This window comes from Tamandua tetradactyla, chromosome 24, assembly GCF_023851605.1.
Source record: "Tamandua tetradactyla isolate mTamTet1 chromosome 24, mTamTet1.pri, whole genome shotgun sequence".
NCBI lineage: Eukaryota > Metazoa > Chordata > Mammalia > Pilosa > Myrmecophagidae > Tamandua > Tamandua tetradactyla.
The window spans coordinates 38391720-38418400 of record NC_135350.1 but is presented as its reverse complement, the minus strand read 5'-3'; the positions used below and the strand labels follow the sequence as shown (position 1 = coordinate 38418400).

General features: G+C 36.7%; 1 protein-coding gene across 2 annotated transcripts; it reads right to left on the bottom strand.

Moving 5' to 3' along the window:
• PPM1K (protein phosphatase, Mg2+/Mn2+ dependent 1K) lies at positions 1-25884 on the bottom strand. 2 transcript variants are annotated; one of them, XM_077142886.1, is made up of 7 exons: positions 25560-25884; positions 18368-18887; positions 17275-17375; positions 9344-9509; positions 8955-9099; positions 7380-7514; positions 1-2755 (listed from the first exon to the last, which is right to left on the bottom strand). In XM_077142886.1, the coding sequence occupies exons 2-7, from the start codon at positions 18805-18807 to the stop codon at positions 2624-2626; spliced, it is 1119 nt and encodes a 372-aa protein (XP_076999001.1). In that variant the 5' UTR covers positions 18808-18887; positions 25560-25884; the 3' UTR covers positions 1-2623. The 2 variants fall into 2 exon arrangements, with proteins under 2 accessions (XP_076999001.1, XP_076999002.1); XM_077142887.1 differs by lacking the exon at positions 25560-25884 and adding an exon at positions 24311-24845.
• Positions 25885-26681: the final 797 nt, after the last annotated feature.

Genomic DNA, 26681 nt, shown 5'->3' with positions numbered 1-26681 from the left:
TACAATTGATTAGTTTTATTACATTAATATAATTTACATCATACTTGTACCCACATGGCAAATTCACAGCCTTAACTAAAAAATTACCATGAAAACAGTCCTTTTTTTAAACTACTAATTGCATAATTTCCAGAAATAGATTTGGAAGTCTAATGCAAGTATGCTTATCTTTCATGGACTATAATAATCTACATTTTAAATTACACTTCAACATTGTAGCTTGAAAAATATAAACAACAATATGTTTTATGCTTTAGTCAGGGTTGTTTGGTTTAAGGTTTTAAGGTTTCCAGGAAAACCAGAGCAAAGTCCACCCCACCCAGTATCAGTGTCCTACAAATTCCTCTTATGTCAAACATGGCAATCCACCTCAATTCATCAATGACCCTGAGGCCTTTGAATTTGACAACATCACTCCCAACCTTAGTTTTTAGAGTAAAATAGAGAAGAGTAATGTGAAGAATTAAAAACAAACATTAGACCCACATCCTCAGAATGTCATTTGGAGCTACAGAGCTTCCACTTGTCTGGTATTTTGGTAATTCTCCATAATTCTAAACATAGCTTCCACATTTCTGTTGCAAGACCCAACTTAGAAAAACAAGGTTTCTCAGGTTCTTTAGTCTACTTTTAATTCCTCAGTTCACAGACAATGAATAGGTTTTCACCTAACTGCCTTAAAAAATATATATATATATTGAAGTGCTTTTTTCCAAAGGACAATTCCTGATAAAGGGAAGAAAACTCATTCTTTTCTGTTCTATCCCTGAGAAGCTGAGAAGATGTGAATACTTATGTTGGGCCTTCTTTCTTCTAATAAGCCTTTTTATAACACTTAAAAAGAAAGGAAAAAAAAAATCAATCCTAAAAACTGAGAGTTGAAGATAGATATATTTCACATTAGTTTTGTTTTTTTTTGTTGTTGTTGTTTTTTGGAGGGGTACATGGGCCAGGAATTGAACCTAGGTCTCCTGTGTGACAGGAGAGCATTCTACCATTGGACCACCCGTAAACCCTGGTTTCTTTTTCGTTTGTTTCTAAAACAAACTCTATGTCATAACACAATATTTTCTTCACATCCTATTATTTCATATGCAAATTACCATACAGTAATGTAACTTCAACATGCTGGCTCTGTCTGGGTTTTCCAGGTGAATTACCCAAACAAATGATCTTTTACTGCCATTTTTAATCTATCTCTCTACCTGCCAATAACCACTGGTTCTACACTGTAAGAAAACAGCCCTCAGCTTGTCAAGTCCTTAGAAATAAACATATCAATAATTTAAAGCTAATCGGTGAAGTAGCTATGTAGGATTGTTCCCTTTTTTAAAATTTATTTTTATTTTTATTTTTTACATGGGCAGGCTCCAAGAATTGAACCCGGGTCTCAGGCATGGCAGGTGAGAATTCTGCCACGAGCCACATCACACCACCCTCCCTTTATTTTTATATCACGCCAATATACATATACATAAGCACCACACATATAACAAATTTACAGAGTATGCAGAAATAAACTGCAGATACAATTCCAAATGGACATCTAGAGATTCACATTTTACCAGCAACCTTACATGCAGAATTAGGAAGTAAATTTTACATGGCCTAGCTACACAGCAAACAAATATATAGAGTGCTTTAATGATTTTTGCTTTAGACTTAGTCTTTTTTCTAAGTTTTAGAAACAAACAAAAAGGAGAAGCAAACCTCAAGTTATATATAGTAATATCAGCCAATGCCACATTATTTTTACTAAGAAATTATCCAACCTGCTTACTCTCTACAAAAGTGACATGCACACATTATATACAAAACACAAACCATCAAGTTAGAAATAAGTGGAAATTTTATACAAAGTTATTGATATACCCTCAGTATTTAACTCTGTATTGCTTTGACCTTAGGACTCTTAACCCACACGTTCTTTTCTGAGATTAAGGAACAGCCACATCGACTTCGCATTCTTACCTACAGAAACATAGGAATCAGTGACAAGGGTCCAGGTAACACAATTGAAATACACAAGTACATTGCTTATAAATATGTATATAACTTAACAATGTTGTATTTTTAAAATTTCTTTTGAGCTGTTACATTTACGAGTTAGTGGTCCAAAACATAAAATATGGTAAGAGAAATGAGTGTTTATACTTACTCATTGGCACAGGTATTAAAAAATACACTTGCAGTTAATACATTGAACAGAAGTCAAAATATTGACCAGTTCTGAAGAACATGAAGACAAAAACCTGTCCACATGAATAAACACCAAAAATAATCCAAAAAAAATCCACATCTGCTTAAGAGTCTTAAAAACTAGAAACTATCACTCACCAAAGTGTATCAAAACCACTTCTCATCTGCTCATGAATCCCATTATTCACTCAACTTGGAGACTCATAATTTAATTACCCATATACTGAGCATGTTAAGTTGAACATAAATATGATGGATATTTATGAAAAACAACTATGTAAAAGGATATCAGGTTTATACTGACTTGTGTACTGATTGAGTGAGACAAAGAGCCATGTGAATACAGGTGATATTTTTGATCTTGTCAGTTTCTGATGTGCTCAGTGAAAACTATTGCACATAAAATCTCAGTCCCAGCAAGTGATCAGGCCCATCGTCCACTGGAGGCAAAGCTTCGGCTGAATGAGAAGTTGATTTCAGAGTTCTTGTATTTTCCCCAAGCACCAAAAGGTACTACTACTGCAGTACTGTTATCTTCAGTACCATACTGTATTGCCTACAAGATTAGGCAGGAAGAAAGAGAAAAACACTGGAAATCAGAGTCCATACAAAGAGAAATCATCCTTCCTAGGGAAGGCCAAATTAGTTTCACACAGTTACTAACCCAATTATTTCACAATGGTTTGGTTTCTTCCTTGCCTTAATGCCCCATGGCTTATAACATTGCATATAGAATAAAAGATGGCCTAAAACAACCATGTAAGCTATATTTCAATGTAGCAATTCTGGAAACAGAAATACCAGTTACCTAAGGTATAATATTAAGCAGCACAAGAATAAGAAATACAAGTAAAGCATTTAAAATAGGGCCTACCTAACACCTGGTAAGGGCTCAATAAATTGCTCTTACCTAGTAATTCTGCCTCTAGGAATTTAGCCTAAAAAATAATGCCCTACAGAAATGAATGTACAAAAAGCTACAATTACAGAATGTTTATTATGTGCCTTATAAAATGGAAACATGGACATAATCTTATAAAATGGAAACATGGACATAAACTAAATTTCCTACATTAGGTAAACTGTAAATCAATTTTAGGAACTAATTCAAATAACTAACGATACAGTCATCATTGAAAGTACTTGGGATTATATTTGACATGAAGTATGTTTCAAAAGACCTTTACAGAATGAGTCCGAAACTCACCCAATAAAAATGCTTCAGTAAGTAAAATTTTATAACCAAAAGGAAAGACCAAAAAAAAAAAAAAAGGCATGCCAATGGAATAATGGGCAAAAGGAGAAAAGAGCTATTCAGAAAAGGAAATAATAATAGCTAATAAATTATGAACATGGTTAACTCTATTAAACCAAGAAAAATTGTAAATTTCAGCACTAACATTTTATTTTTCCACCTATCAAATAGGCAAAAAAAGAACACATAAGAATTTAGAGAAACACAAACTATAACACTTGCTAGTGAAAGTGTGAATTGGAATAGAATTTCTGGACGGCAATTTGGCAAACTTATCAAAAGCTTTAGAATATAGTGTATTACTTTACTAACAATTTTACTTCAAAGAATTTAACTTAAGAAAATAGTATTGTAAGGAAATATACAAGGAAATAGATATGTACAAAGAAACTGATACAAGAATGTTTATTACAGTGTTCCTTAAAATATGGAAAAGTGAACATTCGTCGACTAGGAGAACTTGAATTATAGTACATAAAAATAATGGAATACTATGCAGCATTACACACATCACTATTCTGTGAATTAGAACACATATATCTGCAAGACAGGTGGTTTAAATTAGGGAAGAAGGGTTCATCCATGGAACTGGGCCCATTCCCTTAACTTTACGAGAATACTACTTAGCACTGGTTAATGTAGACTGTATGGTAACCAAGTGAATAACTCATGTATTATGACTATGTTTACCCATCTATTTTCAAGCAAATAATGCTTTTTAAGTAAGATCTTATATCTTAATTACAAATATCGACACTTAGAAGAAATTTTGGTTATATTTGGCTCCTGAATTTGAAATTTAAAAATTGGGAAATACAAAAATAGTTGTTGAGTTAATGTATGCCTTGATTCTAAGTTATAACTTAATGATGGTATAGAAGTTAAAATTAGTGATGGCTATAACAACACAATGTTTTAAAGGGCTATCTACCAAAACTGAATATTAAACAAGACAAAGGAAATTTTACATTTACTGTACTGGATATTATTTTGTTTTCAAGCCCCATCCACATACACTTTTTTTTTTACTCATAAATGTCCTTTATTCAATTAAACACAGAATTTAACAATTCATGAAGTCCCTACTACTAGCAAAATACTAGGCTTATTCCTTCAAGAGATACAAAGATCAAATTTAGATCCTGCCCCGTCTCATTTTCCTTAAATATTCACGATGATGATATTTACCATTAGTTAATACAACAGTCATCATTAGCTTCTGTGATCTCATTCTCCTTTCCTTTTAATAAAATGGTTCAATGTTTCTGTACCATTAGCTGTTCCAAAATAGCACTAGAAAAGCATCTTATGGTATAGACTTATATACCTTAAGATATACTCAAGACTAAAATAAGCAGTTTTGACAGTAGGGCAATAGGCCAATAAAACAAAGCATAGGATATAAAATACAAATAAAGGTTTACTGTACAAAATTAAGGCCTTTGTATTCCACAGTTCACTAAGGCTAAAGAAAGACTGGATAATTTTTAAGTCCTTCACAAAAATTTTGCTTTCACTATGTCCTGTTTGCAACCATTGAAAATGACCTGGCCAAAATGTTGTCAAAACAAACACTATAAATGACACCAAGTCCTTTAAAGAAGACTATCCCAAATGTTATTCTTTGGTGTAGGTGATCTTCATGCATGGGATGATGAGATCTTAAATCCTTGTAATGCATCCCTGGCAGCAGCAGCCTGACTGTCATTTTCAAATTCAACAAAGGCAATGTCATGTCTTCCAGGTACCAAACGGACTTCCTTAAAACCAGGGAACTGACTAAACAGCATGGATAAATAACATAATCTTATTAGTCTCTTCTGATAAGTTATTAAGGAATAAAATATAGTTTGGAGGATTATCAGGAACCTGAGGATTTGGTGGTGTAATTCCTTGGGCCTTAGTTGAATCTGGTATTCCCAGGCCTGGCTTTTTATTTGCAGTTGTTGCAATCTGTTCCAGTTTTGGCTTTTTCCTTTTCTTTGTCAGCAAACATGCCATGCATTTTAGATATTATATCAGAATCTGTTTTTGCATACTGGATTTGCATTGGTTTACCATAAAATGGAAACCCTTGTAACTGTCTCAAAGCATTTGTGGATGAGCCCAGTTGCTTAAATGTAACGAAGGCTGCCCCTTCATCTTGACAGTCTCTAAAGCTACAATATTTACCACATGACCAAACTGAGAAAACAGGGCATATAGGGATCTCTTCAATTCTTCTTTCTTAATTTTGTCATTCATACTGTTGATACAAATTTTACAACTAGGTCTGATATTCATATTTTCATTTAAATTGTCCAAATAACCCTGAGGCCTGCACGGTCTCTCGTGAGGGACAAAGCCCACATACACTTTTGCATTTTTTGTTTCACATACTTATTTTTTTAAATGAGAAAATCTTGAGGTGTTCCTTAAACTGAATATTTACTTGTAGTAAATACTAGTTTAAAGGTCAAGTGGTTGGATTCAGGAGCCAGACTCTCTGTGTTTGAAAACCAGTTCTACAACTTAACAGTTTTGTGATCTTAGGTAAGTTACTTAACTTCTGGTTTCTGTAACTCAGTTTTCCTTACCTGTGAAAGTGAATAATAATAACTCTGAACTCATAGGATTATTGGGACAATTATGAGTTAGCATAGAATAGTGCCTGACACACAGTGACATATTAGTGGTTACTATTGTTATTTGTATTGTTTCAAGGTGTATACAAAGTCATAAAATAAATAAAGCAATTTCCTCGGCATACTGATTTTACTTAACTCTTTGAAGGAAATGTTAAAAAATGTAATGGAAATATTGTGTCGTCAAATGTAAAATTCACTATAATACTGAAGCTAAACTGCAAGTGAAACCATGGCCCTCCCCCCTATATGAGATATGACATACAGGGTTGAAAGTCTCCCTGGTGTCATGGGAGATGACGACCAGGGATGAGCCTGGCCCTGGCATCATGGGATCAACAATGCTACCCTGACCAAAAGCAGGAAAAGAGTGTAACAAATATGGTATCAGTGGCTGGAGGTCACTCTTACACAAGCTTCAATCAAAACCATTCCTGCAATCCTAAAGAATACCTAGGGCAATATATAAGATTCTACAAAGGTTCCATGCACTAGGGTAACTTTCCAGAAACCTACAACTTCCAGATGGGTCCCGGGACAAGATAAGTTCTGAAACACAGAGGGCGCAGCCTCTTTAGAACATCAGATAGTTCCATCTCCCTACTCCATATTATTGACAGCCCGTTCCAACATGAAAAATTTAGAATGGTCATAGCCTTAAAGAGTAGGAGAGAAATATCAAAGGTGATGGTGAAGTTATACAGAGAAGGTAGGGTCCAACAAATGAATATGATTGCTGAATCACTAAACTGTATTTCTTTTAGTCTCCAGTATCTTGGAGCAACCAGAAGTAAAAATCTAGAATTGTGGAATTGTAACCCATACCAAACTTCAAAATCTGCTCTACAACTAATTGCTGCGATGTACTTTGAAATTTATTGCCTTTTTTGTATGGTATTTTTCACAAAGAAAAGAGAAGCATAACAGAGAAGATAGGATTTAACAAACGAGTACAACTGCTGAATTATTATATTGATATTTCTGTTGGTCTCCAGTGTTCTGGAGCAGCTAGAAGAAAATATGAAAAATCGTGGCACTGTAACCCATACCAAACTTTAAAATCTGTTCTATAACTACTCGTTAAAATGTACTTGTAAATTTATTGCTTTTTTGTACATATGTTGTATTTCAAAACAAAAAACATTAAACAAATATTGAAGTTGAAATGCAAGAGTTCAAAGGAATCTCAAACTACGGTGGGCACTCCAGGTTGCACAGGGACAGGACAGGGATTGCCCTTTACTTTCCTCCTTTCTAGGGTCTTTTCTAGTAGCAAAGCAGGAAAAACTCTGTTGCGTTACCTGTTCAGTCACTGCATGGGCTGCCTCATTGGGATCATGGCACTGATTGACAAAGTTACAAATCTCTTGACTATTTACCATGAAGTTAATTCCATCTGTAGTGAGCACCAGGAAGCTGTCATCAGCATGATGTAGCTACAATCAGAATCAAATGCATTTATGTGACTTGGAGATACATATCCCAGAAAAACATGTTGTTGATCTTAACCCATTATAAATAGGATCTTTTGATGAGGTTACTTCACTTAAGGTGTGGCCCAGTTGAACAGGGACGAATCTTAATCCCTATTAACAGAGTCTTTTATAAGCAGAATGAAATCCAGACTGAGAGAAAGCCACAAGGAGCAACTAGAATGAGAAAGTTAAGGAACCATAAGAGAAGCCTAGAGAGGTCGCCATATGCACCGCTTTGTTATAAAAAAGCTAAGGACCAAAGATCACTGCAACCAGCCCCAGAATACCATAGTCTTCAGGAAGAGAACACTGCCTTGATTTTGGACTTCTCCTAGCCTCAAAACCATAAGCCAACAAACTCCCATTGTTTAAGCCAACCCATTTCATGGCATTTTTTTTATCAGCCAGGAAACTAAAACAGAAAATATGATTATAAAGTAGACTCTGCTCTAGAATCATCTTAATAATTCAAAGATTTTTATCTGTGTAAGAAACTAGGAAAATCCAACTAGCATGGCTACACATTCTTTGAATAACTCAATTAATTCTGTTGGGCAAATGGAGTGAAAAGGGAAAGCCCATATTTAGGGCAAAAGAAGGAACAATTAGTACCAACCACTCAGGATAAACCTGGTATTTACTTAGAAACAGGACAACAGAGGAAGCCAGACAGCCAAATGCAGGGACTGCAGGGTATAGTGGTTATGAGCACTGACTCTGAATGGGTTTGAATCCTGACTCTATTCTTTGGCAAGGTGAACAGAGGTAAGTTGATCTTGGATTTGTTTTCTCTGTGAAATGGGGGTAGGATCAATTTCGAACAGAGCCTGGTACATAGTAATGCCTATGCAAGTATTTATTAGATAAAATAAGTCTCAGTGGATATTTATATGACATGAAATCATTCAATTAACGAATGTTTGCCGCCATCATTGAAAGCCTGCACTATACTGTGCCAGGTCCTACAGTTAGCTAGAAGTGGGGGGGTGGGGTGGGTTTCAAAGAAGAAAGTGACACTCACCAACTGGGTGTGTGCTGGGGGCAGTTTAGAACAATGATGGGGGTACTGATTAGTGAAATACAAAGGATGACACAGAAATAGAGGCAGGGTAGCAATTTTGCTTGGTGGAGAAGGGAATTCAGGGACAGCTTCCAAGAAGAGGTGACACTAGATGACCAGGTAAAGGTAGGAAGGGCAGCAGAGGCATTCTATCAAAACAAACAGGGACCTCATCGTTTCTTAGGTCAGGAAAATAGTATGCTATATTATCGAAAAAGTTTATCAATCTTTCCATAAATCCTTTTGGCTTCAACTGATGCTTTCAAGAAAAGCCTCTGGTGGGACACAATCCTGCATGTAATCTTTGCATGTGAAGCATGTGTTTGCAAGTCCTTTCTTACCTTAATCCTCTTTGTCTCAGGTTCTGCTATCACACCACTGGTTTTAAGGTCCAAATCTCCAATACTCCTTGTCATCGCAAGTCTGCCATTTACATGAGGCTGACCCAAACTATTCCAAGCTAGAAAACCACCACATTTCTTGATCCTGGTCAAGAAAAAGTTAAAAAAAAAAAAAAAAGAGAGAGAGGGAGAAAGAAAAGATGTGATATGCATAAAACAAAGTCACTGTTAAACTTAAGTATGAAACCAGTTTAAAAGTGCAAAATCATTTTTTAATGATTAAACATCATTAACTGTAATGTTAATTACAGTTAATGTAATAACTGTAATGTAACATCATTAACTGTAAACATTATCCACATAGAATGACTGATCAGGAGAGGTAGTACCTTTCTTTTTCATCTTTCCTTTCAGGTGTATGGTCAATGGTCAGCTTCACGGGTTTTCCTTTTCTACACAAAATAGCTCGGCTGTCCCCAACACTGGCTACAACCAGTTCAATACCATCTCGCAATAGTGCTACTGTTGCAGTAGTCCCTGAGGTCAGCAGGGTTGCTACAAATATTATGAAAAAGAATACTAGTTAGCAACTGTGAGTGATTGGATGCATAATTTACATTACAAGATAAAATACAGTCATGGTAAACTAATGCAGAAATGTATCATTCTAATTTAACTAGAGCTTTACAAATAAAGCGCAAATGAAGTATTAAGATCATGCAGAGAAAGTTCTTAAATCAGTAACAAGGCTCTATGCAAACAAAAGAAGTTTGTTTTAGAAACTAACCTAGTTTGGTAAACAATGCATCAAATATGTCTTCCATTATCTCTAGCTATTTATATTAAGTAAAGCTGCAAACTTATAACTACGATGACACCTTTGGGTGCCCATCAGGTGTCATGATTAAAAGTATTAAAACTTAGATTGGCCAATATATGGCAGGACTGCTAAATCCTCTTAGTCAAAGAGACTTTTCTATAATACATAGACTCAAAGGCTTTCTTTTCCATTTCTTACTCCTATGCCATGAAAGTATCATCAGTTAACAGGCTTTAAAGGGTATCTCATTTATTTTCAAGTACTATATTCTACTTTTTTCCCTTATACAACTGTTTACATTTTACAAATGTTCACAAGAAATTCCTAAAATGGTTAAAGACTTACATTCCTTTCAGTTTATCTTTATCCTCCCAGCTATAAACTAAAATTACTGTTATCATTATGCTAGTAGAAAATCCGGGAGACAGGCAATGAAAGGCATCCTAGTTTTCCATAAGCTCAGTGCAGTTAACACTCCTAGCTAAGGAAGACTCTAAATACTATCAGTCTTTATCCATATGCAATACAGTACTGCCGGGTTCTATTCCTGTGATCCTGCCTGGGCCAAGGGCATTCTAGGAATGCCAATTTTCTCTGGGCTAATAATAAATAAAATTAAATGTTACTGGGTTTGAGGGGCTCCACTATTTCCTCCAACCAAGTCAAACTGTACTTTTGTGTCTTCCTTTGATTCATTCTGACAGTATCTGTCCTAAACTACTTGTTAAAAATTTTGAAGGTGCATAGAGCCTTGCCAAAAGTGAGAATACTGAAATTATAGGCTAGAAAAGTAAAGCAAATTGAAAAAGATAACATTTAAAGCAGGTATTGTCTCTAGTATCATCGTTAATTCTTTCAAGTATCTAAATAAAATATTCAAGTGATCCTCCAAAGGTAATTTTGACTTCAAAGGTTTGTTTTTGGTTTTGGTTTTTTTTTTATAAGAAAAATGAAGTGTTATTGATTTGCTGACTGGGACTCAATCTTTCCAAATATTTATATATATATATTTTTTTTTCAATTTTTTCAAAAGATACTTTTAAAAATTTTAAAAATTCACCAGTAATTCATTTCTGGAGAGAAATATATATGTTTTTCCAGTTAATATACTAAAATGCCTGCTTTAATCAGAAAAGTAAAATGGGAAAACATGAATAAACCTTTCTTAATCTTTTATATACATGCTAAATATACTTCATGGACGAACAGAATTTACAGCTGTACTAATTTTCCCATTTACCTCTTGATTTTGGAACTGTTGTGCCAAAGTAACATTTCTCCAATGCTAAAGTATATTTTATATTTATTACGGTATAGAACAAATCTGTCAATAATATTTAGTTTACTAATGTTTACTTTTTTGTTTGTTTGTTTGTTTTTTTATTGTACTAATGTTTACTTTTATCCAACTTAAATTATCAACTAAAATAGTTCATTTGAGTTGGAACCCCATACAATAGACTGCTTAGAATTTAACCACCATTATAGTTTCAAATAACTTAAAAGATCAGACAAGATAATACAGGCCTTTGCGCAGATGCTGCCTGTACATCCGCCAGTGACTTAAACTAAGTACTACCAGCAACTTAAAAGAAAATTTTTTTAATTGGCTACATCCCAAAGCTTATATTTCAAAAATGAGAATCCAAGGTTAGCTGTTTAGGCTTTTAAGTCATGGCTCTGCCACCTACGAAATTAAAAGATCTTGAGTTTTTACCACCTGAACTTCACAGTTCCAAAATCCCAGGACTTGTGGGAAAGCTTTTAAAACTAACTTTTGATAGAGTTAGCTAAGCATCTTTCTAAGAATATAAATATCAAATCAGCATTTATTTTCATTTAACATTTAACATAGAAGTAAAAATTCTCACTTTTTTGCCCTCACAACAAAACTTTAAAACTAAGACATCTTTCAATAAGTTCTTAACACTCACTGGACAATTTCTACTGCAAGTCATCTCAACTAATGGGACAAAGAGGATGTGGGAACCTTCCAGTAGTCCAGGCTAGGAACCGCTGGACTCCTTCACCTGAGACAAAATTAAGCAGATCTCTCTTTCCACTGAAGCCCAGCATATAGTGTCCACGGGCTCCAGGTCTAGAGCTGCTGACCAGGCACAGTTCTCTGCCACAAATAACACGCACAGAGGCAAATAGGAAATTCACCCAGGAATTGTGCTCATACATTACAAACCTGCAACACAGGGGAGGACAGAGAAAGAGCTGCAAAATAAGGGGAAGGGTTTTTATTTTGGTGAAAATTTCACTATCAAATGACACTAATATTTCAGGAGATGCCAAACCAAGGATTCCAAACTTAACTTTCTCAAGTTGATGGTATTTTGTAGTTGAGTTTATTTTTTTCATCATAGAGTAAGTAACGTTTCTTTCTCAGTTTTGTGGTTTCCCAAAGTTGGAGAAAACCATATACACATGCATTTATACCAAAACTCAGGCACACAGCTACATACACACACACTCATATACACACGCTCACTTAGAGAAAATCAGTATCTTTATTGAGTTGCAAAAACAGCATAATGAATTTTTCTGTAAAGTATCAGAGCTGTCCCAGTAACAAAAGGGAACATTTGTAGTTATAGCACTGAAAAAGTCATACCTGATGAGCAGAATATAATAGACAGGATTTGAACTACAGTATACCACCAAATCACTGGGATTTAATTATATACCAAGAAGGAATCAAAGCACCTCCTAATATCAGATAAAAGGAATAACACATTTGTTAATGGTGTTTAATACAGGGATTTAGTATCTAGGAGGCATTTTTCAATTAGAATGATTTATTTAAATTTATTGTTTAAATAAAGGCTAGTCAAGCTCTAAATGTTTCTTTTATCATTCTTAAAATGGATATTTCTCAGCAGCTCTCTCTTTCCCCCTGTGTTGCAGGTCCACACATCAAAAGAAAACTGATTAAAATTTCAAATGGGAACATAAAGAGTAAATCTGTACTTTTAAAAGTATAACAACCCTTAGTAATTATTCAATTTTTGTAATAAAAATATGTAAAATCCAACACATTTTGAACATTATTACAATGGGTGTTCTAGATATGTTTGACTCATGAACACAAAGATCAAATTAATGACCTGAAGCAGTAACAGAACAATAAGAATATCTCTACAAATGCTGTCCTTATTATTATTTCCTTTTGGTTATTTCCAGCATGAGAAGCGTATTCAAAAATGATGCATTTGTGAAACTGGTTATTTTGTAGTTTCAATCCCCATAAAAAGTCACATGATATGAAGAACATGTTTCCGATAAAACTCATAATGTGCCATCAGTGCCTCCCTCTCTGAAGGTCAGAACAAGTCTTCTCTTTTTGATTCTTTTGTTTCTTGGACAGCTTTGTAGCTTTCAAAGTTTAAGCAATCCAAAAACATTTTTAAAAGTTTATAGGATAACAGGATTATGATATAAATTTTCTACCATGCGGTTTGTTTTAAGTGACTTTCATTGTTCTTTAACAATGGCCTAATCAATGGGAAAGCATTTGAATTTACTAGCTGGTTTCACAAATTGTAAAAATACTTGTTGCTGGTGTAAATTGAATTTTAAAAATTCAAAGATGATGAAATTAGCTATTCACAAATAACAGCAAATTTCAAACACACTAACAACAAATCAGTCAAGATAGCTGGCAATTTCTTAGGACCAAGGTAACCTTATTCTTGCTGTTTCTTGATAAGTGACATTCTGATTTTATTCTCTTCAAATAATCCTCAGTTTAAACAGAAAGACTAATATTTTAAATGCTAATGGAATAATTTGGAGTACTTTATGCAGCTGTGAGAACTCTGGAACTAATGTCCTGAAATGATGAGAATGTTATATTTTCATTTTGTTATTTCTCTTAAGAAAGCTCATACAGTGTGACTGAAGGACCCTTCTTTGAGTTATAAATGAAATTTTACCATCAGTGATTGATTCCTAGAGTTTAATTAAACCCTTTTCAGGTTTCTGCTACTTAAAATTCAAATCTACCCAGGAGTGAGAAGTCAATAAAACTCATAATTATATAAATAATTTGGTTAACTCAGCTATAACATGATTAAGAAATAAACTACAATAACTATAGTGAAAAGAGTAGGCAGTGGAGATCAGTTCAGTACAAATAATTATCGAATACCTTTGTGATTTCCATGCAGGTTGTTGAACACCAGAAATTCAAAAATGAATAAGGCATGTCCCCTACCCTCAAGTTGCTCATAGGAAGGGGTTCAATAAGAGGGAAATGGGGACTGATGCTAAAAAGGATCAAAGAAACTGGCAAAGCAAACTGCACTTGCTTCACAATTTTGTTTAGTCAGATTGGTTCTACTTATTGTTATGTTAAAGAGATTATCCACTCTTATAATACTGATACTGCTTCAGTTCTTATTAAATATAGAAATTTTTTTTAATGTGAATAACCTTAAAAAAATCTAAAATGGTGTAAGGTTTTTTTAAAATCCAAAACAGCAAAGTTAAAAAGCATTTAGAATTCAGTCTTTAATAGCTTTAATATACTTGAAAAAAATAGGCCCCAGGTATCAAAAGGCAATTTTGCCATCCTTGAAAGCCTTGACAACTTATTAAGAATAAAGTTTAAATTGTTCTCAAAACACTAATTTAAAGAAATGGCAGGCTATTTAACTAGTAAAAACACATATACAAGATTTATAAACAACAATCTTATAACAGACCTTTTTACTTTAGTAGCGTACCAAACATCATTCTGTCTTGCTCCATTATACTTGCAAACAAATAACCATTAGGTAAAAAATAAATTTAAAAACATCTTATAAAAGTTCTGGGACCACTAATTCAAAGTATATGCTAAAAGAATTCAATTAAAAACATTTTAATTTATTATTAGAAATAAATTAATTTCTTATGATTAATTTCTTTGTACAATTGTCTGGCTACATAAAAAAAGGCATCTTTAGAAAGTTTCTTTTAAGGTAAGCTAGTTAAATAAATTTTCTCCTTAAATTCAAAATTCCCTTTAATATATTTAACAAATAAAGCCGTCCTCTTTTATTTGACACTAAATCTACCATGGACTGCTTTAAACATCTAAATCCATTAGTTTCTTTTTTTCAAAAGGACTGACTCTACTCTGAAATAACAGGTTAATATTTTTGATTGTTGGTCACATGCCCCTGACAAACTTGAACTTTCTATTCTAGAAATTTTACAGCAAGCTGTAGCTGTTTATAGACTGGCTGGGGGTATGCCACTGCCCTTATAAGCATATAAGCCTTGGCGTGTGAAATACAGCAAACTCAGAGACATCAGGTTATGGATGGCATATTGAAATTCAGAGGCTTATAAAAATAAAACTATCAGGAAGCATTTCAACTTCCCCTTCCAATGTTTCACCCCTTAGAGGCAAGAGCTTAATCTTATAAATAAAATTCACCCTCTCACAATCCCTATTATCTTTGTTGAATTGGAAAGAAAAAAGCCCAAAGGAATAAAGGAGAAGAGATAATGAACCTGAATTATCTATAAACTAGAAAATAAGTCCCTGAGCAAAGGGAGAGTCATCTGTAATGCTTTTCTGAGGAGTGTGATGGAAAGGTTTTCAAAAAAGAAAATGAAAAACCTCTTAAGATGGTAAAGATAGCCCATCCCACAGCCACCTTCTCCACTCTACATAATTAAATATGCTAGTGAGAGAGGCCACATAGGGTGCCAGCAAAATCCCTAACTCTGCCATTGACCATGACTCATTTGTGAAATGGGAAGGACTTCCATCCCTATCCCTAGAAAATTGTGAAAATGGCATTTTTGACCTGCTTTAAAGAAAAGTTTAAACCAAACACAAATTCTAATTAACACATCATTCATTTTCAAATCAGATATGAGGTCTATATGTATAAATTCATATAATCGCTGGAGAAGATATCAAAGACTAACTTTATGAGAAAAGACTTTGGGGCAAGCTAACCAGAAAACATTAGCTATGTTCTCCTGAAGTGGTTTCCATAAATTTAGTCAAAACCAGAAACATTTTACTTTCAAAATGTAAGAGCATATAGTACATAAAATTTTAAAATTCAGCTGCCATACTCTTGTGCTTAACAAATAAAAATAGAAACATCACTAGTTACCATAAGAAAGCTGCAAGATCAAACTCTTTAAAGTAGAGGGATATTTTCTACGCGGGACATGACTCCCAGGGGTGTAAACCTTCCTGGCAACGTGGGACAGAAATCCTAGAATGAGCTGGGACTCAGCGTCAAGGGATTGTGAAAACCTTCTAGACCAAAAAGGGGAAGAGAGAAATGAGACAAAGTGTCAATCACTGAGAGATTTCAAACAGAGTCGAGAGGTTTTCCTGGAGGTTATTCTTACGCATTATATAGATATCATCTTTTTAGTTAAGATATATTGGAGAGGCTGGTGGGAACTGCCTGAAAATGTAGAGCTGTGTTCCAGTAGCCATGTTTCTTGAAGATGATTGGATAATGATATAGCTTTCGCAATGTTTGACTGTGTGATTGTGAAAACCTTGTGTCTGATGTTCCTTTTATCTACGGTATGGGCAGATGAGAAAAATAGGGGGAACAAATGTTAAAATAAATTTAGTAGATCGAAATGCTAGTGATCAATGAAAGGGAGTGATAAAGGTATAGGAAAAAACCAGGGAAACAAAGGCTAAAATATACTGGGTAGATGGAAATACTAGCAGTCAATGAGAGGGAGGGGTAAAGAGTATGGTACGTATGAGATTTTTTCTTTTTATTTCTTTTTCTGGATTGATGCAAATGTTCTAAACAATCACGGTGATGAATATACAACTATGTGACGATATTGTGAATTATTGATTATATACCAAGAATGGAATGATCATATGGTAAGAATTTTCATGTCTGTATGTTGTTAGGTTTTAAAAAAATTTCTAAACTTAAAAAAAAGAAGAGGGATAAAACATATTTCCCTTCAAATTATGCAAATAAGTGCATATTAGCCCTTGTCCAATTTTCTTCTTTTCTGGCCAATTACTGTCTTATCAGATCTGATAATCTTGTAATTTATTTCAGCACTTGCTCATCCAGTCCATCTACTAGTAAACAAAACAAAACAAAACAAACAAAAAAATCCACCTCAAAAACAAAACAAAACAAACCTATCTCCTAGTATGGACATCTTGTCCACTAAAACAAGCAATAAGATGGATTAAAAATTTTTAAATCCTTTTAATAGCAAAATTCAGTATCCAAGTAAACTACTTTAAATGAAGAACAATAGTTTTGGAGTTTCTCTTTCTGAGAAATTCTCCGATATACTTCATCTAAAAGTGAGCTACTTGACATCAGTTTGCATTTCAGAAAGCATTCAAACTCACTCATTATAAAAAATCATTTTCTAAATAAGCATCCTCACAATTAAGCATACATTAAAATTCCCACCCCCAAAGGGCTTAAACTATTTCCTCTCTTACCAGCCATTCAGAATATTAAGGAATGAGATTGTTTTACATACCATCAGCAGACAGGTGAGCATGCTTCGCAAAAGCTTTATCTATTTCTAGAAAAGCCATGGACAACAGAGTTTCCAAGTTCTTCTCCTTAGGAAGCAATTCCCTTTATAAGGAAGAAAAAAAGAGGCCCCAATCATTTTACAATGGGTTTCTCATCTTCCTCCTAGACACTCAATGTAGTAGGGTTATTCCATACAATCCACCAATAAGACTTTCCTTTCAGAAGCTTCGGGTCCACTGGTTAATAACAAGTTTCATCCAGTAAATTATCAGGCACTGTGATAAGCCTATAAAGGCTCAAAAATAAAAAAAATTTTTAAAAATTTTTAAAAAATAAAGGCTCAAAAATAAATGTCCAACAGTTTGTCCTTAAAGAATTAATCCTCATTTTGACAACCCTTCGGGGTTGGGAGTTTCTTAATATTAAATTAACCTACTGAGTTCTTCTTTGGAACGAGGAAGAATATGCATAAATCACTCAATGAACCATATGACTAACTATATACAGGAAAGACCAGAAACAGTCTCCTATTCATAACTCTGACACGTTGTTTCTTATCTTTTAATTCTGTTATGGTATGATGCTTCAAAAACACATCAGTAATAACTGGAGTAATAAACTATTTAAAGTGTTCCCAAACTCCTGCATTAAATGTATTTTCCCACACTAATGGCAATGATCCAAAGCTATTTTCAAAAAGTATCTGAAGCTATTTGTACCACTTAAAATAATAATTACCATTTACTGAAGCACTTATTATATGCCATGTACTGATACATACATTGTCTTGTTCATCTTATGTTAATTCACTTGAAAGCTCACAAATCAAGTGCTGTAGATTCTGGTCAATGCTTTCACCAATGGAGTTGTTAAAATACAATTCTGAAACAGCTGATGCTAGTTAAAGCAGCTTTTCTTTAATCATCAGTAATTAGCTGAATAAGAGGCATCTTTAAGTTACCGCTTATTCAAGAAATGGTAGTATGAAATTAATCAAACGACTACGTTTACACTGGAAATCCCAGCCAAAGGTGAAGGATAACAAGAAGCATAAGGCAAACTGCAAAGTCAAGAATGAAAGTCATTGTACATACACAATGCATTTCTCCATGTGGGTGTGACAGAAATCTGCAGCAGCAGGTCCGCCATGTCCATCATACACCGCAAAGTACAGGACCTCATCTGTTAACTGAGCCAAGTCAAACCGATCTTCATTCTCTTTTCGTTTGCCAATCTGTGAGGCACACCCCACATTTTCCAAGCTGATTTTGGGAATTGGCTTGCCATACTTAATGCTGGGTGGTAGAAGAATTGGCTCATCAATACGGTTGTCCCAGATTCCAAAACTGTCCCAGGTGGCTGGACGCCCACTGCCGTCTGGGTCAAACCGAGAACACTTGGGCTCAGAAGTGGAGCTGTAGAATGCGGATGTCACCCGCCTATCTTCTTGTAGCAAGCGTGAGCTTAACAGCACTCTCCTTCTCACCTGGTTCCCACCACTTCTAACCAAAGTAATTAAGGCAGCTGTTGACATAACTCAGTTCCAAAGGCCTCAGTAACCAGGGAAATGTCAATGCAAGGGATAATGGAATGTCTTCAAGAAAGATGATGCAACTGAGTAGAAAAAAGACAGTGACTTGTAATTTTTAATATACCTGATAAATCATTAGATATTACCAAAATTGAAGGCCTTAAAGGATATAACAGAAAATATGTTTAGCCACAGTACAGCACCCAACTTCTAAGAATACTGGATCATACACGAATTAACTTACCTATCCCATTTACACTGTTTAAATTTCATAAAAATCTGGCAGTGTTCAATATGATAGATCAGGGTTTCTCAAACTGTGCAGATGATGAGCCCAGGGTTTTATTAAAAAGCAGATTTTTATTTAGTAAGTCTGGGGTGAGATTCATCTCCCCAGCAGGCCACATTTTCAATAGAAAAAATACAGAATACCAGGGTAAATAAATTTTCTTGCCTCCTTTTACTCTATCTGAAGAAAAGGTTGGGGCAAATATTAACAGTAACAACAAAGTCTTTTACAAGAGCTAGAACTAAGAGAAGAAAAAATAATTGATTAATAATAGTTCTGTGCCCAAAAAGTGTCCAAATTTTACCAAAACAGAATCTAGGATCTAAGTTGTTTCTTTGCTTTAAGATCTCTCAACTTTTATCAAGTCTGTACATATTCTATTATATGGTTAAACACATGTGGTTCATGCAAACATCTCCATAAGCAAAGAGATAAGTGAGTTCTGATGCTTCTTTTTGTAGTGGACCCACGAGCTTTGGGAAGGTTGTCTTATCACAGGAAACTGCCTTTGTGACAAGCAGTCCTGATTTACAAGCCCTTCACTGCGATTCCATCGTTCTCCAACCCCAGCAGCCCACCCACAGCCCACCCACACTTCCCTCCATGGCCAACAACCCCAAGATAGCACTGGAACTTATACTTCTCTGAAACTACTGCAAAGCTTCAAGCAAGAGACACGACTCTGTATGCCCCTGAACTCCCACTTCTGGATTCTGTCCCCAAACTCAATCCTAAAGCGTCTTCTGGCACCACAAGGTGTTATCAGGGGAAATCCTAAAGCCCTGCAGGGAGGGATCCGTTTCTGGCAGTTTCCCATACAAATAACCTTCTAAGTATAATTACATCTCCCGAGGTTTTTTTTCTTTTTGTATGCTGTGTGGCGGGGTCACATTTCATTCTTTTTCCATGTGAGTATCCCGTTATTGCAGCACCATTTGTTGAATTTTTTGTCTATTTTTGTTGATTTTTTTATTTGTTTGTTTGGGAAGTGAATGGGCCAGGGATCGAACCAGGTCTCCTGCATGGCAGGTGAGAATTCTACCACTGAACTACCCTTGTACTCTCCTCTCCACAGTGATTTGGTTATATTAGAATTGAAAGCCAACTTGAAAAGATGACATAAAATTAAGATTTGATGCTTGTGAAGGGTATACTGGTGTTATAGTCTCAATTGTGTGTTCTAATTATTTCATAATAAAAAGTGAACTTGAAAAAATGTATCCTCCACAAGGACACAAACACACACACAAAAGCCCAGTTGAATGCCTCTATGAGAAAATGCATTACAGATTTCAAACAATCATTTTCAATTGAACTTTTGGAAACTGGTCTGTGAATGGAAGGGACATTATTCCTTTCAGTGGGTAAAACAGTGGAAGGAAAGGAGCAGAGTCTAAAAAACATCCTTAGTTAGATATGTAAGAAATAAAAGACCTATTGGCCTTGACTCAGAGAAATTAGGATAAAAATGGCCCCATAAACAATTATGAACAATTTGTGTATCATAAAAAGACTTAGGAGACCATCCCTTTTTGGTTTTTGACTAAGATCAAGTTTAAAAGATTGAAATTCACATCGTTTTATGATGATATCTGGGGTAGGGGAGGGGAAACAGTCTCTAGTTATTAAGTGAACTGCTCAGTCAAGCTTAAAGTGAATAACACATTCCATTCCAAAAACTGAGATACTTGTTCATTTGCTTTTGACTGAAGATTACATTTTATTCCACAACAATAGCAAATATGTGAAATATTGGCAATTACCTGTGGTGAAATTTCAAACTATAACAAATAAGAAAAGTATTTTAAATTATTGATGGAGATAATTTACAAAGTACCTTTATACCATGTAGAAAAAGACTTTAATTAAATATGTTGTAAATAAAAAATAAAAACATATTTAAATGAATCTGTTTATCAGAAAAAAATTCATATTAAAGTGCACCAAAGATTAGTAAAATACTACTCTTTCTGCTTTTGTATGAAAGCATACAGCCATATTCAGCCTTAGTCCACTTTGTAGTCATGCAACTACTTTAAACAAGTTCTAATAAGGTTAGCTTATTATTATTATCTAATAAGGTTAGCTTATTATTATTGTTATTTTTTTATTTTTTTGCATGGCCAGGCACCAGGAATTAAACCTGGGTCTCCAGCATGGCAGGTGAAACCTCTGCCTGCTGAGTCACCATGGGCCACCCAAGGTTAGCTTATTTTTATAAATCATGTTAACATTTATAGTCAATCTTTGGAAGTCAAAATCATCCCAAAGAGTTAAAGGGCAGAAATAATTTTGAAAGCCATTTGAAGATACAAAAATATGTCAGAGCATGCCAAAACCCAAGCAAAACCAATTTTGCCAATCTTAAAGAATACCTAGGGCATTATATAAGATTCTACAAAGGTTCCACGCAGTAGGGTAACTTTCCAGAAACCTACAACCTCCAGATGGGTCCCTGAACCAACAAAGTCCTGAAATGCAGAGGCCAGCCTCCCCAGAACATCAACTAGTTCCATCCCCTTACCCCATATTTTCCAACATGAGAAAACTAGAATGGGCATAGCCCAAATACCCATAAAGAAAGATGAAAGATGGTGGAGTTTTATACAGAGAAGGTAGGGTTTAACAAATGGATATTATTACTGAATCATTATATTGATATTTCTTTTAGTCTCCAGTACCTTAGTGCAGCTAGAAGTAAAAACCTAAAATTGTGTAATTATAATCTGAAATCTGCTCTACAACTAATTATTTTGATGTGCTTTGAAATTCATTGCTTTTTAGTATGTATGCTATTTTTCACAAAAAAAGAAAAAAATATTTCTTCTAGCCTCCAGTGTTTTGGAGCAACTAGAAGGAAAAATCTGAAATAGTGGAATGGTAACTCATAACAAACTCTGAAATCTGTTCTGTATCTACTTACTAAAGTATACTTGGAAAATCATTGCTTTTTTTCTTTCATTGTAAATTTGTTATATTTAACAATAAAAAGCGTTTAAAAAAAAAGTCAGAGCACCAGTTAAAATCTAAGAGCACATGAGCACATCATGTACTCCTAGTAAAAATACATTTTCAAGACCATGTGTACTGGTTTGAAAGAATTATGTACCCTAGAAAGGCCATATTTTGATCCTGATCCATCGTGTGCAGGCAGTGTTTCTTTTAATCCTTATTCAGCACTGTAGATTGGAAGCTTGATTAAATTATCTCCACAGAGATGTGGCACACCAGTTGCGGGTATTAACCTTTGATTAGATGTGACTCCACCCATTCAAGGTGGATCTTCTTGAGTTTACTGGAATCCTTTAAAAGAGGAAACATTTTGGAAAAAGCTTCAGAACCATGGGAACCACAAAAGTCCACCCAGCCAGAAACGTTTGGAGATGAAGAAGGAAAACACCCTGGGTGAGCTTCATGAAACTAGAAGTCTGGAGAGAAAGCTAGTAGATGGCACCATGCTTGCCACGTGCCTTTCCAGTTCCAAGAGAAACCCTGAACATCATCAGCCTTCTTAAACCAAAGTTATATTTCCCAGGATGCCTTAGATTGGACATTTCTATAGCCTTGCTTTAATTTGGACAATTTCACAACTCTAGAACCATAAACTTGAAACTTAATAAATTCCCCTTTTTAAAAGCCATTCAGTTTCTGAGATATGGCATTTTGGCAGCTGGGAAACTAGAACATCACGCTAAATAAAGTCAAGACAAATAACTAGATTAGAATCCTAGCCATACAACACAGGTTTGTTAAGCCTGGAGAACAGGACCTCTTTCCCCCATGACCTACCTCTGGCAAATATTTCAAACTGCCCCCTACCCTAGCCTGAGCCTTTTCACTCTCTAGCAACTGCCCTGTTATAATAACCCCCATTACTCAACCTCCACCTTCCCGCAGAGACGGTTACAATCCTGCATGCTTCAGGCAGCGCTTAAATTTTAACTTAACCAGTAAGCACCGCCAACTCCTAACTTAACTCCCTAATTCTGAAAGCTCGACTATAGAAATTTAACTAACCCTTGCCTCCACCCCCACCCCCACCCTCAAACCGTAAAATCCCTATCCCCTGCTACCTCAGCATAGTCGTTTCTTGAAACGCTGCCGGGGGCTGCTCTGTTTCTCCCTAAAATAAAGCCTTTGCCTGAACTCTTTATCCTGCCTCATTCCTAGTGAGTTTGCCTTTCATTATTGCTACAATGAAACTGAAAAATACTGACAGTCATATACTAAAAGGAAAAAATGGACAATCTTCCACATAGAATAAATGTCTTCCAAATTTCCTTTTCCCTTCAAACAAAAATGTATAGGATCACAATTTACTTTAACCACATAATTTTTTTAAAAGTTTGTGTGTGCATATTTATACACAAACACACAGAATCTATACGTTCTAAATATTGTCAATAAACGAAAGGGCAGTTTACTGTTATAATTTTAAGCACATACTACTGAAACTTCCAGCATATGATGTTAAGAAAGTATTCATACTGCCCATTATAAAGTGGCAGTCAGATACCATTACAGTAACTTCCACAATGGAAAAACGAGGTCATTTCTAAAATTTTTACACCAAATATCCGTAAATGAACTTCACAAATACTGCTTTACTGACCTATTTAAAAAACAAACAAAACCATTGCATGTCAATAAATTAAAATGTTAAGGGGCGGGTCACAGTGGCTCAGCAGGCAGAGTTCTCCCCTGCCATGTTGGAAACCTGGGTTCAATTACCAATACTTACCCATGCATTAAAAAAAACAAATTTTTTTAAATGTTACAGAAACTCCCAAAATCTATTTCAGTAAGTTTGAACCCCAGTATCTTCTCTACCAGCCCCCTGCTGGGAGGTAGGGATAGAAAATGCACTGTTCTACCTAAGAGGGGGAAAAAAAAAAAAAACAATAAAAATCCCAAGGGACTCAGCCTTAGCTGTGATGTGGAAGAGTTTTCTCTGACGTGAATAGTTTACTAGTATGAATAAAGGACATTAGAGCCGTGAAAAGTATGCATAATAATTATATAGCTACCCTTTAAAACAGTCAAGGGAGACCTGCGTTGATGGTTGGTAAAAAGTGACTAAGATTGCAAGTAAAAAATCATTAGCATGAACTCACTACTCAAAAATTATACTGAGGGATTTTATTGCACAGGGAAGCATCTATTCTTTTCCAATTTCTATACACACAGACACACACTGAAATACACATTTACACTCACAAGCTTTGCTCTTCTTCCACAACAGCATCGCTAGAATACCCACGATGCCACGGCTATTTTTCAAGACCATTAACACCTGTCACTTTACTCGTTCTGAAGCCACCAGAAAACTTCATCATTTTCTCTGCAGTGGTTGAGAAGTGCAAAGACCTCAGACCTTGCTGCACATTTCCGGTTTGACGCTTAGAAAGCCCCTGGAGCTTTAGAGGCTACCAATTCCCAGGCTATTTCCATCCGGAGCTTCGTCTTTGTCACCTCTTGGAATTTTCTTAATTTAGTGAAAGCGGCTGCTAAAAAAGACATCGCCAGTGACAAGGCCTTGAGATTAACAGCGCTCTCCCGGAAAAGCAAAATACAACTCCTCAGACCCAAACCACCCAGGGCCCGGCATCTTTCTCTAAACCGATCCCCTGGAAAGCGCACAGTTGAGAATTCTGGATCCTGGGCTCGGTTCGCAGGCTGTGACAGATGAGTGGCAAGCGTGATATCAGTTACGAACGCCCCAGTGCCAGCGCTGCGCACTGCACAGCAGACCGCTCGGCGCCCCCACCACTCTCCACCATCGAGTCCCCGCCTCCCAACCTCCCTCTAGGCGTACAGATTCCGGCAATCGCCACGTCTCCCTCTCCCGGACCGCAGCTGCGGTGGCGACGCGGCGCTCCTCCCCGCAGCATCCTCTCCTCCTCTGGCTTTGGGCAGGGCACCTGGGGGGCCTCGCTGCGGGGAAACGCAGGCGAAGAGAGGGGAGGACACCTCCTGCTTCGCTTCCATCCTCCTTCCTTCCCTCCGGTCTGGGACACCCTGCCTCCGGCCTCCCCCCACCTCCCTCCCTCGCTGCGGCCCGGGACACGCCCCATCCCGGCTCCACCCACACCCCAGGCGGCCACCTTCTCTCCCACCCCCGCTCACCCTACCTGCCGGCTCGCGCCGCCACAGAGGTCAAGTTCCCCCGCGCGCAGTCTCGGCAGGCACCGCCCGCTACCCCGCCGCGCCACTAGGTGGGCCCCACCCCGACCTGCTTGCTCTCCAGCTCCAACGGGAAGGCAGCGCACTGAGAACACAGAATGAACGCGGGACGCGGACAATTTCTAGGGAAATTAAGCCTACAGGTCCCCTTTCCTTTCCTGGCGAGCAATTTCCCCGTTCCCTCCTTATTCCGGGACCGAGGACGGTGGGATGCGACCTCGCCAATAAAAGACATTATAAACGGTTAACAAAAAGAAATGAATTGTACTCTCTAGACTCTTACCTCGTGATGCTTATGTTCCTCAATTTTTTTTTTTTTTATCAACTAACGGAGGGCAGGGGAGGGACGTTCTTGGTCAGTCAACAAAATCGCCTTCTCCGACGTTTCTGATCTCCGGAGCAAGCAGGTGGAACGGCCACCACTGCCTCGTCTGCAGGAAATTCTCGAAAATTTTTCCCCGCAGTTGGCCAGATAGAGAGGGGGAAGTCTGTTCCCATTGACTGACAGCAGCTGCTGCCAATCGGCGCTTGGCCAGGCAGCACGCCGGCCATCTGTCTCAGCCACTCACAGATGCTGACAGGAACGAGCCTCCCCGCAACTGCAATTTGATTTGGCAGGCTTCTGGCGGCTCACTGACGAGCGACGTCGACTTTGGCCAGATGCGGCTCCCGGTAGCGCTCCGCCCACTGGAGGGCTAGGTGCGCGGGCCAATGAGGGGCGCCTCCGCGGCGGGTGGGGCCGCGAGCCCTGGTACTTCGCCAGCACCTCGACGAAAGAGGTGTGTCGCTACGGACAGGGAGGGAGCGCGGTAGTTGTGACTACTAGGAAGCCGAGAAAGGAATGCCAGGACCTTGCCTGAGCATAGAGCTGAAAGTCACCTGGTTCCTGCTATGTTTTGAAAAGTTTACAAGGCTGCACCGTTTTTCCTGTTTTAACAGGCATCTTGTGGTCCCTTGGGAATGTCGGTTCATTCATTCGATAAACATTTCTGTATTTATGGAGGACCTTTTATGTGTTAGGCACAGTGCTAGGCACTGGAGATACAATCCCGACCCAGATGGATAGTCTAGTGGGACGGAAAAGGGGGAAACTAATAAACAAATATAAATTAATAAATCATGTCACAGAAGGAAATAGAAAAGGTGCAGATAAAGAAATAATGGGGGATTAACTTTAGATTGGGTTACTAAGTGAGGCCGTTATGAGATGATAGTCAAGCCGAATCTCCAAGAGTGAGAGGGAAATCAGGCGTGAAATGAGTACAGTGGTGAGAGTGTTCTTGGCAGAGGGAACAGCAGATCAAAGGTCCTGAAATGGGACAGAAAGAAGGACAGTGTGGCTCTAACATGGAGAGAATGGGTTCTCAAGAGTAGCATGCCCTGAGAAGAGGTAGGCAGAGGCAAG